Raw genomic sequence first — 18,530 nt, forward strand, 5'->3', positions numbered from 1 at the left:
AAATGGCAATATTTCGAAAATTTCCCTGTACTATAGTACAGAGATTTTTTCAAAAAATTGCAAAATTTAGACCTTTTTATTTTGCGTTAAAACTGGTTACTATAGCATAATTGACATGCGCAGAACCAAATATTCGACTCGGTGCATGTTTAGTATGCTATAGTAACTATTTATATCAAAAAATAGATAAAACTGGTTACTATAGCATAATTGACATGCGCAGAACCTAATATTCGACTCTGCACATGTTTATTATGCTATAGTAACTATTTATATCAAAAAATAAAAGGGTCGAAAAATGGCAATATTTCGAAAATTTCCCTGTACTATAGTACAGGGATTTTTTCAAAAAATTGCAAAATTTAGACCTTTTTATTTTGCGTTAAAACTGGTTACTATAGCATAATTGACATGCGCAGAACCAAATATTCGACTCGGCGCATGTTTAGTATGCTATAGTAACTATTTATATCAAAAAATAGATAAAACTGGTTACTATAGCATAATTGACATGCGCAGAACCTAATATTCGACTCTGCACATGTTTATTATGCTATAGTAACTATTTATATAAAAAAATAAAAGGGTCGAAAAATGGCAATATTTCGAAAATTTCCCTGTACTATAGTACAGGGATTTTTTCAAAAAATTGCAAAATTAAGACCTTTTTATTTTGCGTTAAAACTGGTTACTATAGCATAATTGACATGCGCAGAACCTAATATTCGACTCTGCGCATGTTTAATATTCTACAGTAACTATTTATATCAAAAAATAAAAGGGTCGAAATATAGCAATTTTTCGAAAATTTTCCTCTACTATAGTACAGGGATTTTTTTTTTAAATGGCAAAATTTCGACCTTTTTATTTTGCGATAAAACTAGTTACTATAGCATAATTGACATGCGCAGAACCCAATATTCGACTCTGCGCATGTTTATTTTGCTATAGTAACCATTTATGTCAGAAAATAGATAAAACTGGTTACTATAGCATAATTGACATGCGCATAACCTAATATTCGACTCTGCGCATGTTAGTTATGCTATAGTAACTATTTATATCAAAAAAATAAAAGGGTCGAAAAATGGCAATTTTTCGAAAATTTTCCTGTACTATAGTAAAGGGATTTTTTCCAAAAATGGCAAAATTTCGACCTTTTTATTTTTGATAAAACTAGTTACTATAGCATAATTGACATGCGCAGAACGCAATATTCGACTCTGCGCATGTTTATTTTGCTATAGTAACCATTTATGTCAGAAAATAGATAAAACTGGTTACTATAGCATAATTGACATGCGCAGAACCTAATATTCGACTCTGCTCATGTTTATTATGCTATAGTAACTATTTATATCAAAAAATAAAAGGGTCGAAAAATGGCAATATTTCGAAAATTTCCCTGTACTATAGTACAGGGATTTTTTCAAAAAATGGGAAAATTTCGACTTTTTTATTTTGCGTTAAAACTGGTTACTATAGCATAATTGACATGCGCAGAACCAAATATTCAACTCGGCGCATGTTTAGTATGCTATAGTAACTATTTACATCAGAAAATAGATAAAACTGGTTACTATAGCATAATTGACATGCGCAGAACCTAATATTCGACTCTGCTCATGTTTATTATGCTATAGTAACTATTTATATCAAAAAATAAAAGGGTCGAAAAATGGCAATATTTCGAAAATTTCCCTGTACTATAGTACATGGATTTCTTCAAAAAATGGGAAAATTTCGACCTTTTTATTTTCCGTTAAAACTGGTTACTATAGCATAATTGACATGCGCAGAACCAAATATTCAACTCGGCGCATGTTTAGTATGCTATAGTAACTATTTACATCAGAAAATAGATAAAACTGGTTACTATAGCATAATTGACATGCGCAGAACCTAATATTCGACTCTGCACATGTTTATTATGCTATAGTAACTATTTATATCAAAAAATAAAAGGGTCGAAAAATGGCGATTTTTCGAAAATTTCCCTGTACTATAGTAAAGGGATTTTTTCCAAAAATGGGAAAATTTCGACCTTTTTGTTTTTGATAAAACTAGTTACTATAGCATAATTGACATGCGCAGAACGCAATATTCGATTCTGCGCATGTTTATTTTGCTATAGTAACCATTTATGTCAGAAAATAGATAAAACTGGTTACTATAGCATAATTGACATGCGCAGAACCTAATATTCGACTCTGCGCATGTTTATTATGCTATAGTAACTATTTATATCAAAAAATAAAAGGGTCGAAAAATGGCAATATTTCGAAAATTTCCCTGTACTATAGTACAGGGATTTTTTCAAAAAATTGCAAAATTTAGACCTTTTTATTTTGCGTTAAAACTGGTTACTATAGCATAATTGACATGCGCAGAACCAAATATTCGACTCGGCGCATGTTTAGTATGCTATAGTAACTATTTATATCAAAAAATAGATAAAACTGGTTACTATAGCATAATTGACATGCGCAGAACCTAATATTCGACTCTGCACATGTTTATTATGCTATAGTAACTATTTATATCAAAAAATAAAAGGGTCGAAAAATGGCAATTTTTCGAAAATTTCCATGTACTATAGTACAGGGATTTTTTCAAAAATTTCGACCTGCGCATGTTTAGTATGCTATAGTAACTATTTATATCAAAAAATAAAAGGGTCCAAAAATGGCCATTTTTCGAAAATTAGTACAGGGATTTTTTTTTTAAATGGCAAAATTTCGACCTTTTTATTCTTCGATAAAACTAGTTACTAAAGCATAATTGACATGCGGAGAACCCCATATTCGACTCTGTGCTTGTTTATTTTGCTATAGTAACCATTTATGTCAAAAAATAAATAAAACTGGTTACTATAGCATAATTGACATGCGCAGAACGCATTATTCGACTCTGCGCATGCTTATTATTCTTCAGTAAACAGTTATGTCAACAAATCAAAAGGTCAAAAATTGGCAATTTTTCAAAAATGTCTCTGTACTTGGAATTTTTTCCAAAATCGGCCAAATTCCTATATCATAAATTAGCATGCACAAAAAAAAAATTTCTGCGCATGCTACCTCAAATGTATTTTGAAAAGGGTATATATTGGTCATTTTTTTAAAATCCATGTTCTAAGGTTTTTTCGGAAAATCGGCCAAATCTCGACCCTCATTTTTTGGCATGTGCAGAATGACACAATGTTTTTAAAAATAGATATTTTGGCCAAACAGTACTTTGAAAAAATAACTATTTTCCAGAATCTCCTTTACGTGTCTTTCTATTTTAATTCCACCAATATGGCGTATGTGATGTGCAAAACAGTAATAGTAATGGGATTTTTTTTTAATGTGAACTAATTTCTATAGTATTCATAATGCACATTTAGCGCGCCATACACCCTGACCTGGATCGACTGGAGCTGTAAACAATGCTTCTTTGGCAGGATCGGGCACTAGATCAACTGACACAAGAATGCTTATTACTTCTCATTTAGGCAATGTGATTTGGGTGACTTTTCACCATCATGGAGAAACATGCTCATTAAAGGCACAGGCATTCCAGTTACACCTACAAAGGGAGTTCATCCCCATTGGAAATGTCCCATGCTATGACATCCAAGCCAATCATTTACATTGTGTTGTACATCACTTAGTTGAAAATGATAGTACAGGCTTGGTTACGTTAAACATGGTATTACATGCAGATTTAGATGAAAAATTCACTTACTACATTCTGCAAGTAACCACTCATGCAATTAAAATGATATCAAAGTTTAATCTACCTTATGAAATATTGCCAGATCATGCCAATCTTACAGATGGACCAAATGTTGTCTGGTTGCACGGAGGTAACATCTTTGTTTATAATGCTACTGATAAATTGCAGAAAGTTGTACCTAGATATAACTCAACTGCTGGTGGTGGTGATCTTTTCTGGTCTGGAATGATTGGCACAGATCTTGTGACAATAGGCAGAATAAAAGAGAAAAATGATGACGTTGGTATTGATCAACACCTGATGTCTTTCCCAAGTACCTATCGCTTTATCAAAATACTTTTGAGAGGTGGATTACAAAAGAGTTTTTTCAAACTTATTCCGGATGTTTATGCAGATATTGTTACGGTTGTAAATGTGTGTGATGATTCTGTTATTATCTGCACAAAAGAAAATCAGTTGATATCATTTCAAAATGGAAAGACAAAGAATCTCTGTCGACTACCATTTAAAGACGCTGTTGCAATGGATGTTGCTGTTGTGGCTGGTGGCAAGAAATTGATTGTCATTTCTTCTCGCTGTTCAGAAGTTTGCTGTGTTTGGTCTAACACTTTTGAGGTATTGTTCACTAACAATGTCAATGATAATCCAAACGTTTTTAGGTTGCATCGCGAATAAACGCTAGTAAAGTGAGGTTTTTTACATAAGAATTAATTATGAAAATAAAATTTTTATTTAAAATTAACACAAAAATCACTTTCGAAGAGCTTCTGCTTTTAACGAAGCTAAAAATTTTGCAACCAATCGTAGCGCAGGAAATAAGTTGTCATGCATTCATGAGCACTCATGTGAATCAAATAGCTTAGTAGACAAGCGATGGAATTAAAAATTGTAGCTATTCGCTCTTGTAGTAGAAAAGGTAGTGATTTTTTCTCTCCTGTAACATTGGATTTGCATTAACAATTTTTCCTAGTGTAAAACAGACGTTTTGCTGCTTCAGATATTGTTACTTTTACTTTTTACAGATTGCAGCAAGTTGGAACGGTATCTCCAGAGTTCTTGTAGATGATTTTTACAATTATGGCAGTGATCAAATTCTTCTTCTTAGCACCAACTCTATTCACACCAACATTTTTACAGGATTCATGTTAACAGATTTACTTTGCTATAACATCAAAGAGGTAAATTGAATGATTCTTGGTCGCGGAAGATGTATGATTAAATTTGGATATCAAATTGTTTACTGTTTTATTTTCAGGGTGATGGAGATGTAGTTGAAGACGGCACAACTGTTTCACAGAACAACTTGACATCTGCTGTCAGAGCTCTACAAAAGCGAATGCAGGTATACCATCCTACATGTCAAGTATCGCGCATCTGGCATGAGTTTCACGCTTTTTCAACAATCTCAATCTTCATTTTATTAAACCAAACTTTTAAAATTCTGTCGTTTATGAGGCATAGAATCATCAATCCTAGGCCAAAAACAAGTAAAACAATGTACCATCAGGTGTAGTCTACAGCAGGGAGATTATTTTACATCTCCCTGTCTACAGTATAAATTGAATGTCCTTAAATATATATATATTTTTTTCCAATAGGTTAGTGTTGCTGCCGTGAAACAAAGCCGAATACAGCTCACAGAAAAAGTTAGAATGATTCATCAATCCCACAAAGCATTAGTCAAAATGGCAACTGACATGAATGATAATGCAGACCGTTCAGATCAAATGGTAATGCAATTAAAGTTTACTGGTTTTAAAGTTACTTTTCTTAAATTGGTAACTAATATCGAAAGAATTATCCATTATAAAAAGTAAACTAAAATTGATTAATAAATTCTAAAATGTTATTTCTTTTCTTTTTAAAGTCGTTGGTTTGTCTTTATGATGGATTAAGCCACAAAAGCATGTCTGGTACTAATGCAGTGCAGATAGATAACAAGAATACCGAGTATCATCCTTCTGTTTCCTCACCATGGCAACGTCTTGTAGGAGATGAGTGGATTGTAGCAATGGAAGTTGAAAACACAACTCGCAAGTAAGTAGAAATACCAAGCAGGTTATAGGCAACAACCAAACTAAACCCGATTTTGTTCAACTAAAGTCATATCTGACACTATAAAGGTTATAGGCCACAACCAAATTGACCCACCAGAGTGTAACGACCACAACCAAGACTAAATGTCAATAGCTATAACATTGTTTCTCATTTCAGATCCATTCAGAAGTTGGCGATTTCCCTGATTCATAGAGATAGTGGTCAACATCCCATTGTCTTTAAAACTAGGAGTAGTCTGTATGTACAAAACAAATTCGAACTCAAAGGAACCATTTTTGAGGAGCCTGTACAGAAGCGTTTGAAACCCCAACCTAACAACCCTAAGCCGCTAAAAACTATTTTACATCCAACTGAACGTGCATTTATATGTGCAGTTACAAAACTACCATCTTTTGTGCAGTCATATTTGGTGTGTAATTTAGTGTTGCACTGGAAATCATGTACGGAGGACATGTCTCGTCCACTTGAAAGCATCGGTGTTGGAAGTGTTTCTCTGACAGCCTCTGATGTAGCCAAGGGTGACCTGCAAGTCACTTTGCAAGAATTTTGTGGTATGTGTAGCCTAGCATAAATGTAATATATACGCAGTTTTTAGATACTGTACCAGACGTTTCTTTAGGTTAGGTAAATGCATTTCTTTGTACTATAGGTGAGTTGACTGATCATGAGGAAATTACCCTCAATGCGGTTCAACTACAGACAACCGTAAACATTACAAGTCAACATAGCAACATCAGTCAATTAGACTCGTTCATCCAGACTTCATTCAAGTTTCTACCAATTGCAAACAATGGCCTCATTTGTACGTCTGGAGCATTCAGTCTATGCAGAATTTATATCACGGTTCTCAATGCAAAAAGCGTATTGGCAGAAATTTATACAAGGTATTGTAAATTTACTGCATTTTTTTGTACAAGTTGTGCTAGATTAAACTCACTCACTCTCTTAACTATCTTTTAACTTCCCAGAGACGAGAAGTGTTTACATCTACTTGTTCATTCCTTGCAAGACATGCTTCCTGATGATGTCATCATCACGCCAACCCAATCACGTGTGACCTCCGCAAGTAAAAACGCACTTGATGAACTAGAAAAGGAAATAACTACAAAACTTAAAATTCTAACCACTCACAAATTTGATGACAAAGTGGAAGAAGTGAAAGATGATAAAGAAAAAACAAAATCTGTAGAAGAGTGGAGGAAAGCGTTTGTGAACGAACAAATGTCAACCAAGTGCAACTCGTCAACAAAAACAATAGACAGTCATACAGCTGTAACCATGGAAATTGAAGACCTGAAAAGAAAGGTTGCAACAGACAATGCTTTTATGGAATTTGCTATAATTTCTGACAAGTAAACGTACAATGAGAAATAAATGAGAAACTAATTGACCAAATTTTTGTAATGTCGATTTATTTCAATGTTTTCATTATAAATATAGTATTATGTGAACAAAATTATTTTGTTAACTTCAATAAAGACCTGGCCAGAGTAATCGAACTTGATTTATTTTACACTTAATGTGACGTAACTGTAAAAAGACAAGTGCAACTACAATATATTTATACATTTATTCTTAAACCCTGTAACAGTTTTTTTTGCACCAACTTAAATTCAAATGAAGTACAAATATTTCTTATTTCTTGTTTAATGTATTATAGTTTAAATTCAATAGCACCGCCAATAGCGATCATAGCTTGTGTTTCTTCTTTCCTTCTGAGGAACTACTTCTATGGAATGCATAATATATTGCTGAAATTAAGCCTCGATAATTTTTTATTTTATTTTTTATTATTCAATAAATAATATTGTTGAGAAGAGGAACAAATTAATACAGTATATAAAGCATAAAGCAATAGTATCTGCCTCTAAAGCACCACCAACAAGATAACATTTTTTTTAAATATATCCCATGCATAAGCAATATTATCTATCTGCCTCTGACGTCTCCAAGCACCATGAACAAGCATTTTGGAACATCTTCATCCACGGTGACGCTTGTAATGTCTCCCGCCAATCTTGCGGCATCCATGGCCATTGCCACGTCAAAGTTGTACGCTCTGGATGAGGCATGATCGCCAGATGACGGCCATCTGCGGAGCAAATTGCCGCTATGCCATTGGGTGAGCCGTTGGGGTTCAACGGGTATTCAGTTGTCACTTCTCCTTTGTCATCGACAAAGCGCACTGGTGCAAGATTTTCAGACAGAACTGTGTCTTTTGTTTCTTTGTTAGAAAACTTCATGTGCCCTAGAGAGAAACAATTTGAGTTGAGTACATTTAATAACATTTTTAGTTAAATTAAAATATAAGTTGGTACTAAACATCCATCATTATCAAGAGGTATCAATATCTAACCTTCTCCATGCTGTGTCCAGACACCAAGCACAGAGCCTTCCATTCCTTTCAGCATTAAAGCAGGGCTTTCATTAATCTTTACAGCAACAAAACGAGACTCAAAACGCTCGGAAAGATTATGAGCAAGATGGACTCCTTGCTGAGCTGATGCTGCGTCTAAAAGACAATAACAAATAATTCATAATAAACATTAATAGTCTGTCAACAAATGGATATCAAAAAGTAGTTCATATTTTCTTTTTACTTGTCAAAGAGGCATACCTGCTTTACACCGGTGTCCTACTACCACTACACTACTTACTAAATATACCTCATGATACCTTACCTGTAGTAAGCTCCTTGGTGACATCCGGAGCAACCCAGCCTAGCAGGCCCATTAGTTGGCAGCCATTGCATACACCCAGTGAGAAAGTGTCTTTCCTTGCTCTAAATGCATCAAACTGAGCACGCACAGCTGGGTTGAACAAAATAGTTGCTGCCCAACCTAAAATGATTAATAAACATTATTTAAATAATAATATAAGTAGTTCTTTGATAGTAAACCAATAAAACTTACGTTGGCAAGACAGTTTCGTCTAGCTGTCAGCTTGACTTCTTCAGTTGCTACTGAAGAAGTCAAGCTGACAGCTAGACGAAACTGTCTTGCCAACGTAAGTTTTATTGGTTTACTATCAAAGAACTACTTATATTATTATACGAATCGAAACCAGAAGAAATGTTTTCATTATTATTTAAATAAACTAGAATAAATATCTATTTAGGTTACTATCTGTCTAATACTAGTATAATACTTGGTTACTGCTCCAGCATGTATTTTTGCTATGCTACAAAAAGTTCAATCAGAAAAGTATACCTTTTGCGGAACCACAAACGTCTGCAAAACTGAAACCGCCAACAAAAACCACTCCACGAAATTGATCGAGAGCGACTTTACCGCAAGCTAAATCTTGCATATTGATGTCCCATGTTTCAAAGCCAGCCATGTGTAGTGTTGAACTCATCTCTCGATCTCCATTACTGCCTTCCTCACGGATCACAGCAACCTTTGGTTTCATTCCATCTATGGAAGGCCAATTATGATTATGTATATTGTAACTAATGAGCCAAATTTAACTTGTATTACTTTAACAAATTAAAATTCAGAACAAGATAATCAATATTCCAAAATTGGTTCTAACCTTTAGAGCATCCATTTTTAACAGAATTCAGATTTGTTGCAACTGGGTCAAAGGTTAATTTAAATGGTGGTGCTGTTCTATTTGCTAAATTGCGTTGCTCCACTTCAACACACTCTGGATTTGCTTGTAGTTTTTCCAGTTGAAAACTAGTCTCTTCCCACACGTCTCTAAGAACAGTCATCTTTTCATTCAAGACTTCTTTCTCATTTACTGAGATGACAACCTATAATTTACATATAAAAAACATTCTAAAAACTATCATAAATGATAAATGATTATAAATAAATGTTCAAATATTGCTTCCATTTAAAAAAAAAAACTTACCATTGACCCTTGACCTGATCCACTGGAGTGACCAATTAGAGAACAAGGAACATTATTGTCACTGAACTGTCTACAAATGTCCTCACTAGCATTAGCTGTTACTTCTAACACCAGCCCTAGTTCTTCAGCAAACAGAATATCAATTGCAGTTACTGAAAATAAATATATAAAGTTTTACAATGTATTATTGCTTACCAGAGGTTCTGGAACCATATGAAAGATTAAAATGATCCATTCAAGGCATGTGTAGAGATAGCATAATGCTTACCATCAGTTTCGGAAAGTTTGACGTCAATACCACAATTCCCAGCAAACGCCATTTCTAATAATGTTGTTACAATACCGCCATCACTAATATCATGACCAGTTGATATTTTTCCATCTACAAAAGGATACAAAATTGAATGTTATTCATATCTCTAAAGCTCTGTCTACACTATCAAACTTTATGCGACAAAAAATGCGATATGCCCATATATGGACATGATATCATATCACTAGCATTTTTAGGCATATCACTACCCTATTTAGGCACATCACATTTTTTTGTCAAACTAGTTTGATAGTGTAGACAGCGCTTTATATTATAACTACAAGTAAATGGATTTTTTGTAAACGTCTAATTAATAAGTCTATGAAAATGACTACCTTTGATAAGATTTTGCGTTGTGTTGAAAGCCCTTACAAACGTTTCTGGTTCATCGAGATCAGGCGAGGATTGTCCGAGTTGATTATAGCACTGAGCGAGGGCACTACCACCTAACCGGTTATGCCTTTTACCAAATGAAACCCAGAGCAAAGTCCCTGAAATAGAATATGTAAAGTCTTGTTTATAAATATATTATATTTTTTGTTTGTTTAGGTAGTTAATTTAATTGTAGCTAACAAAATGTGCAATGTTATATTCACTTTACCTTTACTGTCTGGACATTTAAGGTCAGGGGTCACAGTTGCAGTAATATCTGGGCATGCCACATACACAGACACAACCAATGCACCTAAAAAATTGTAATTGATATTTCATTATTAGTAAGTAAATGGAGTAAAGAAGTGTATTAGTGTCTTCAAGCTTAACTTATCAAAATAATTCACAAGATTGTACATCAGACACTATACGAGTTATTAACAAGCATGAAATGTCTAACCTGGAGCTTTGACCGTTTCAGAGCCTATCCTGGCAGCCATACTCAAAGAGTCCTTCCCACCATCCACAGCAACACCCAACTTGCCCATCACCTCGCACATAGCCTCGCATGCATCATACAATGCAGCACCCTCACCAGGAAGCTTCGCTGGCCACATCCAGTTACCGCTACATTTGACATCTTTAAGATCGGAGACTCTAGCAAACACAAGATTGGTGAGGGCTTCTCCTACAGACATTCTGGCACCACAGCCAGGATCGACTAACCCTTTAATAGGCTGCTCTCCAATAGCTGTAGCTGAGCCTACAGTTTCAAAGTGGGAGAGTGCGGTAACAGCAACATCAGCGAGTGGTGTGTGCAGGGGGCCTACACATTGCTGCTGGGCTATCAGGCCAGTGACAGCACGATCAACCTAACAGAAACAATGTATCCTGGTTATACACTTTCCATATTCCTTCACACAAATAAGTTATGCAATATTAAAGATAAACAGATCTTTACCTTATTAGTCAAAAATCTTTTACTGGCTACTGAGGGTAGACGCAATACACGGTTGAGTGCACATCGGACAGTCAAACCATCAGGTAGTGTTAACTGCTTAAGTTTTGGTTTACATCGATCATACTTGAAAACCTGAAAAGAAAAAAAAAGATAATTCTATATAATTTTACAGACAGAAAGAGAAAGAGACACTATTATTATAACACATAATTATTTTCAATGGTTATTGATGAAATCTGTGAGATTGAGAAAAAGCGACCTCAGCTGAGATTTGAACCTGGAATCTTCTGCTTGATATGCAGACATCCTACCATTACACCACTGATGCATTCATGGTATGGTTCGAACTTATTACCGACACTACTCTACCATCAAGTCTCCATCATACCTTTTGCGGCATCTTTCCAAGAACCCATTCAAGTTGGAGATCAACTGGATAAGTAAGTGCTGTTCTTTTTTTGCTTGGAGGTTCTGCATCACCCTCACCAGCTTCCACTTTCTTTTCTACCTCAAGACGAATCTGAAAAAAAAAAAATATTTTTGTATTGCAAAACTCTTATGCACTCTATCTGTCCATGAAAAGGCATTCTTCAAAATTAGTAATACTGTAGTATTTAAATGTGTTTTTTTCATACTTGAACTTGCCAATTACAGGATGGATAAACTATTTTATAGTTTATCGTGCTTATAAACCAAGTCTTATTTCAGGCTTATGGAGTGAAGTTGAAAGAGTCGTGAGTTACAACCCTTGACCTTGATTGAACCCTGGACCTTGGAATTGGAAGGCAAGCATGTTAAACCACCAAGCAACAGCTCCACTAAAAGAATTTAAAATAAAGTAGGTAAAAAAATCATCCAAATATTACCTTCCCATCACCTGTAATGTCACCAACAAAAACAGCTGGACATTTCTCTCTGTCACAAATATCTTTAAGTTTTTCTTGATCCTCAGATCGTATTAGTATGGCATTGGACTCCTGGTATTCTGCACCCCATAGTTCTAAGGTGTTGATGGTTGGATCACCTAGTTGGAATTCCTTAGCTTTTATTAGAGCACCTGCAGGTTCACATATCTCCTTTAAAACATTACCTGTACACAAAAAAATGATTTAATTTGTCAGATGTTAGCCATAGTTTGACATAAAAATAAGTACATTTGTCTGACAAAGTTTCCCCTTAATAGGGATGTCCCAAATGACGGGTGCTACTGTACTTAGTAAAATAATAAAAATAAGCACATTGCATGCAAACTCACCATTGCCTCCAGCTCCTTGATCATGTATACTACATATAGGGTTTGTATCACCCATCTCAATGCACGCCCTTATAACTCGGTTTAGTTTCTGTTCCATCTCCGCATCACCGCGCTGCACGGCTTCAAAGTCCAGTTTTTCTGTATTGTCACCTTGAACTTGAATGGAAGATGCAGCACCCCCACCGACTCCGATGCGATAGATTGGTCCACCAAGTTTTACAATTTTCATTCCTGCATGGTAAACAATTATTCAGTCAATAATTAGTTTTCAATGGAGAAATAAAAACCAAATATTTTATCAGGTTACTATAATCTTATTTTATATGACAGACATATAATATATATTTGGAGACAATAATAATAAGAAGTACAGTATTTTTTATGGTGTTGTATTTAGTTTGTTTAACAAACCTTTTTCTGCTTCGTCTTTAGTCGCATGCATACTCTCAAGCATCCCAATACCCCCACTGAACATAATAGGCTTCACCCACTCTCTTCTGTCGCTCTCAGAAAGCATCATGCCAAATGAACGAGAGAAACCGGTTAGAACGGGTTCACCAAACTTGTTGCCGTAGTCAGATGCACCATTGCTGGCCTCTACAGCAACCGACAGAGCAGGCGCCATGTTGCTAGGATAAACCATATTTTTGTCCTCCCATGGAAGGTCATACCCTGTTTAAACAAATGTTCAATCAATGATAATAAATAATTAATTAAACTGAATATATAACGTTTATAAAAAGCAAAATTATGTAAATAAGCACGCAATTATGCCTGTTCACTGCATGCGTTACTTAATATCTTTCATCCCATACTCTATTTATACATACATATAAGTGCCAGTAAATGAATATCTTTTAATTGTTAATGTTACTTTGCAAATCTTTGATAAGGTTTATCCTTTATATCTGTATATTTGTTATGTTTTATTTTCTTTTATATTTGTATTTATTTTGATTTTTGAGCGAGGACAGTCTGACATCAATAAAAAAAAAAGGACTACAAAATCTGATTTTTAGATTTATATATTTTACCTGGAATGTTCAAATTTCCAAAACAGTAGCCTGCAGTGCCAGCCACTACACGTGCCCCCTTCCCTGCAGCCTGAACATCACGTATCCTACCCCCAGTACCAGTTGTAGCCCCTGGGAAGGGTGCAACCCCAGTTGGAAAGTTATGGGTCTCTGCTGTGAAGATGATATGCCTGAGTGGTTCAGATTCCTCCATCACACTTGCTGACCCGGGATTGGCTGGTTTGAGAACTTTGACCTTATGGCCTTTGATTGCACTGAAAATCAAGTAAAGTTATCAAAGTGAGAAAAAACAGTATAGGTTCATTGACAACATTTAAAGCTCTGTCTACACTCAAACTAGTTTGACAAAAAATGTATTGTCCCCAAATATGGTAGTGATATGACATCATCATGTCCATATATGGGCACATCACATTTTTTACATAAAAGTTGATAGTGTAGACAGAGCTTTAGGCAACACTTTGTGGTTCAACAAAATCTGAATAAATATCATTTACGATGGAAATTATGCCTGTAGTATTTTATGGGCTATTTCATGACACCCTCTAAAACTAATAATGTCAGGTATAATGCCTAATTCTGTCCAGCACAACAAGATTTATATAAGAGTCATAGACACCATTCCAGTAAACTATATCGTGATTCGCTTTGGAAAATATGGATATAAAATATGAAAGCCACGTAAAATGTTAAGATACCTGCTGTTATCCGAGAATTTAATGACGTTGTTATCATTGCTGGTAGCTTGCGTTGACATCACCATCTTGAATAAAGAATGATCTTTTTCTTCTCCATCGATTACCATCTTACCCTTAAAAAACCAATGACGACTATGCTCACTAGAAAGAAGACAGAAAGCAAGAGAAAACCATTTGTAGGAATATTTTCAGGAATTTCTAAATACAGTAATGAAAGCTGAGAAATGTTGCATAGATGAAAAGAATTTAAATAAAGAATGGTCTATGTCTTAGGAATATCCATGGTTACAGATACTATTTTACTTTATTTTAGGCTAGAAGGCAAATAGACAATGCCACAATTGTTTTTCACCTGTTTTTTTTTTCAGGAGGTATATATTGAGGCAGATAGTTTCTTTGTTCTTTTTGACTGTTTTACTTCATTTACTTTATTTTTACCTCATTTTGATTTAGCTATTTAGCATAGTCTATTTATATCTCTATCCAATCACTGATAAACTCACAGCATTGCAATATTTTCAATAATTTAGGTTTGTATTAAATAAAGATATTACTTTTAAAAGACACTAAAGAATGTAAATAAATATTCATGACCATCATTCACAGATGGTAAACTTCATGCGACTAAAACTAAAGTGCTTTGTACCTGTTAGACTGAGCCAAGTCAAAGAGTTCAACACTTGTCGGATTACGTTTAACCTTTTCAATAAACATGTTGGTGTAAAAGTCTAGATCCCACGCATCAAAGGCAAGTCCTGCAGTAAAAAAATAAAACAAAATGTTTACAATGAAATATTAATAATAGAAATCTTCATCTACCATTTAACGGTCATGACGAACTTTGTTTTATAAATGCAGAAACAATGAATTCATAAATGAACAATTTATGCGCAGACAGCTTAAATAATTACTCCTCGGGTATAATCCCATCCCCTACGTTATGACTGATTTCAGGCATATCCCTGGGTATAGTCCTAGTATTGGCTTTTGGTCTGGATGTAGACCTCTCTCTATCTAGGTCAGATGAGTTTGTACAAGAAATGTATACCAATAATTTTTTTCATGAAACAGGTTTTCCCGGGTATAGTCCACCTATTCCACTAAGTTTTGTGCTCTCAGGGGTGGGATTATACCAGATAATATGCGGTACAATCATACAGTTATACTGACTGGTTACTGGAATACATTTAAAAGAATAGGAAATCATGGTGGACTTTAAGGTAATGTAATCTTAATAATGTAATGGTGTACCGTATCTAAGTTATCAGTATTAATTTTAAAGCTAAGTTAATAAATAGACACAAGCAGAAATAGGATTCACAAAAAACAGTAAGTTTAAAGGTCAGAGTTCATCTATACATGGGAACACGAATCACAAAAACAAACATAATTACAATCACCTAATTCTTTGTTTGCCTTTTCCAGAGCAACTTTCCCTTCACCTATAACATCAATTTCAAAGACTTCTTCTGGTTTAGCTTTAATTTCAAAGCTGCTGATTGGTTCGTGGTAGCGACATTCCGTCATACGATCGTGAAGTACAGCTACCAGTAGTTTCTCTTCTTTGGGGCTGATAGACGCACGAATGCCATCCTTGTCGGCTACGTTTATAAGATAGCGAATAGAACGCTCAATACGCGTCACATGGTTGATTCCAGCCGATTGGCAGATTGAGACAGCATTTGTTGACCAAGCTGTAGAGAAGTTCAACCTGTGTGTAAAAAAATTCAATTTATTATTTCATATACAGTAAATAGTGTAATGTAATTCCCATGATATTAGGGAGGTTTCGCAACCTTACGAATACGATAACGAAAACAGATACGTCATACATTTGTGAAACTTTTGAGCTGATCCCCATTTCATATTCGTAAAGCGTATTCGTGTTGACGAATATCACCAGTCATATTCGTAACTACAAAACGAGTATAGTTTTTGATCTATTTTACATTTGAATTAGGAATGATTCGCGATTATAATATAATTATAGATTTATTGAAAGTAATTTACTAAAGTAATTTACTAAAATGCCAGGTCAATTTTGATAAATAGCAGTTGTTAAAGTCCTCACTCGCTTTAATGTTACGCTAGGCTTAGGCAGCCAAGCACCAAGAAACACGTACCTGCGCTTCGCTCAAATTTACCGCAGTCATATTTTGGACGCGCCTCAATATTTCGTTGCCATGCGAAACAGATTTTTTTATGGCTTACGAAAACGAATACGTGTGCGTGACGTATCCGTTTTCGTTATCGTATTCGTAAGATTGCGAAACCTCTCTATTAAATATACAGCAACATCAGCCATGCATTTTCTTGAACACAAACTTTGGAAGTTGACATTGCAAATGACAGTGGATTAGCTTTATTCTTAATTAAATTAAATTTATGCCTATTACCTTATTCAACAAAAAATTATGACTTTTACTTTCTCAGATATTACCTATCGAATAACAAAACATACAGTATTATCTATTACTTATTCTCATACCAACAGTATTTGTTAATTAAAAAACCTTTTCTGACCTAGGCCCAATTTCAATCAGAAGTCCATCAGGTTCTTGACCGTCTTCAACTATGATTGACTTGGTCAGTAGGCTAAATTCTTCAAAAGGGGTACCTAAGATCCATTGTATCTTCTTTTGTTCATCACCACTGAGGTAATCTATGAAATTAATATACAGTTTAATTGACTTTTTAAAAAATAATATACTGTAGTTGGTTGGGAAAACTTTTTTTTCTAGCTGCTGCTCTAGCCAGGTACGTCCCATAAAAGGACTACTCATTCAGAAGCTAAAGCAAGCAGCAGTTATAGTATCTAAGGCCGACAGTTTTGTGACTTTGTAAACTCTACTATAATGTATAGATCCCAGCTGCTGGACCCAAAAAAACATCTGGAAAAAGAGAGTCTATGAGGGCTCACGGTTGAACAATTTTGGATTCTCGCCCTTTGATTGGTTGACCCGAATCAACAGACTGGAAAGATTTTCTCACTTGTACCACCGTGAAGTCACGTTGTCTCTAGAGGGTATTCAGTTGTATGCCAATAGGTTGAGGTCACACACAGCACATTAAAGTTAAAAATTGACTGAATGAATGAATCATAATTAAAAAACTATCTTTGATTTGTATGTATTTTTGCGATTAAAGGATACCTTTTTAATAATTAATCATAATATATCTGAAGAACAATTTTTTATTTTAGAATGTCGAGCAGCGTTCTTTGTAAGAAATATTTCTTGTTTAAATTAGAAAGGAAGTGTACTGTACCTACCTCCGTTAACAGCCACGTTAAAACAAATTTCTGTTTTTAAATCTTGCAATTTAGAAATTTCCAACTGCTTGGCTAATTTCTTCCACAAAACATTTGAAGCCCCTGGGAGTAATGCCGGACTTTTATAAAAGCGAGTAATGATAGTCATATTCTTTAAAAAAAATAAATTATATCTATATTTTAATATTATTATTATTAATTAATTTTTACACTAGTCTATTTATGACTTAATAATCATTTTTCTTTCTATATTATATAATAATGCACTTGCACTGATAGTGCACTTGCACTGATGAAGGGCTAAGTGTTGTTGCCCGAAAGCTCTGCTAACTTTTCTGGCTGTTTACTTTATCGTTTTGATTTAGCTTTTCACTTTTTTTTTTGTATCTCCATTGAGATCCAGCCACTGATACCCACAGCATTGTAATTTTTTTGCCTTTGGATTTATATAATAAAATAGGCTATATATTTATATGTAATGTAACTCGGAGTTTACGTCAAAAATCATACGCCTACTTTTATTTGTATTTGTTATGATTCCCCGAATCCCGCACTTCCTTAGTTCATTTCCAGTTAGTTGATTAACTCAAATAAGGGCCTAGCTAGGCCATTATTAGTTAGGCCTAGTCTACTCTACTACTAGAGTACTACTCTAGTACGACCTAGAACCTAGGGCTAGGCCTAGCCTACTACTAGCCTTACTAGACTAACTAAAATTGTGTGTGGCGCCTATCATTTTAGTCATCAGAAAAAGCACCAAATAAAAAAACAGATACACAGTATGTAATAAATGATATATCAATATTTTAACACAAACAAAAATGAAACCAACTTACAATCTGATTAGAACGGGGGCTAAGCTTTCAAACAAATAAATACTGTCTTTACTACTACACTACACTCTTCCCGCGAGCGTAAACATTTATTTAATCCACCACATGTGTTCGGTTACGGTCTGATGATTTTGAAGAGCGCCACCAATAATTTAGCAAG

General features: G+C 34.6%; 2 protein-coding genes across 2 annotated transcripts; one reads left to right on the forward strand and one right to left on the reverse strand.

The window, feature by feature from the left end:
• The first annotated feature begins 3,463 nt into the window (after nucleotides 1-3,463).
• On the forward strand, nucleotides 3,464-7,178 carry LOC140050164 (Fanconi anemia group B protein-like). Its single transcript, XM_072095235.1, has 8 exons — nucleotides 3,464-4,332; nucleotides 4,740-4,895; nucleotides 4,973-5,059; nucleotides 5,316-5,447; nucleotides 5,585-5,754; nucleotides 5,932-6,326; nucleotides 6,425-6,659; nucleotides 6,744-7,178. The coding sequence occupies exons 1-8, from the start codon at nucleotides 3,472-3,474 to the stop codon at nucleotides 7,129-7,131; spliced, it is 2,424 nt and encodes an 807-aa protein (XP_071951336.1). The 5' UTR covers nucleotides 3,464-3,471; the 3' UTR covers nucleotides 7,132-7,178.
• Nucleotides 7,179-7,187: 9 nt separating this feature from the next.
• LOC140050166 (phosphoribosylformylglycinamidine synthase-like) lies at nucleotides 7,188-18,423 on the reverse strand. The gene is made up of 22 exons (XM_072095237.1): nucleotides 18,374-18,423; nucleotides 17,538-17,688; nucleotides 16,790-16,928; nucleotides 15,667-15,977; nucleotides 14,913-15,021; nucleotides 14,267-14,407; nucleotides 13,569-13,822; nucleotides 12,946-13,206; nucleotides 12,535-12,765; nucleotides 12,146-12,369; nucleotides 11,668-11,799; nucleotides 11,280-11,411; nucleotides 10,779-11,190; nucleotides 10,548-10,631; nucleotides 10,282-10,437; nucleotides 9,902-10,015; nucleotides 9,634-9,785; nucleotides 9,310-9,532; nucleotides 8,985-9,191; nucleotides 8,457-8,615; nucleotides 8,132-8,287; nucleotides 7,188-8,023 (listed from the first exon to the last, which is right to left on the reverse strand). The coding sequence occupies exons 2-22, from the start codon at nucleotides 17,683-17,685 to the stop codon at nucleotides 7,701-7,703; spliced, it is 4,068 nt and encodes a 1,355-aa protein (XP_071951338.1). The 5' UTR covers nucleotides 17,686-17,688; nucleotides 18,374-18,423; the 3' UTR covers nucleotides 7,188-7,700.
• Between the last annotated feature and the right edge of the window lie 107 nt (nucleotides 18,424-18,530).

Source organism: Antedon mediterranea, chromosome 5, assembly GCF_964355755.1.
Source record: "Antedon mediterranea chromosome 5, ecAntMedi1.1, whole genome shotgun sequence".
In the NCBI taxonomy this organism is placed as follows: domain Eukaryota; kingdom Metazoa; phylum Echinodermata; class Crinoidea; order Comatulida; family Antedonidae; genus Antedon; species Antedon mediterranea.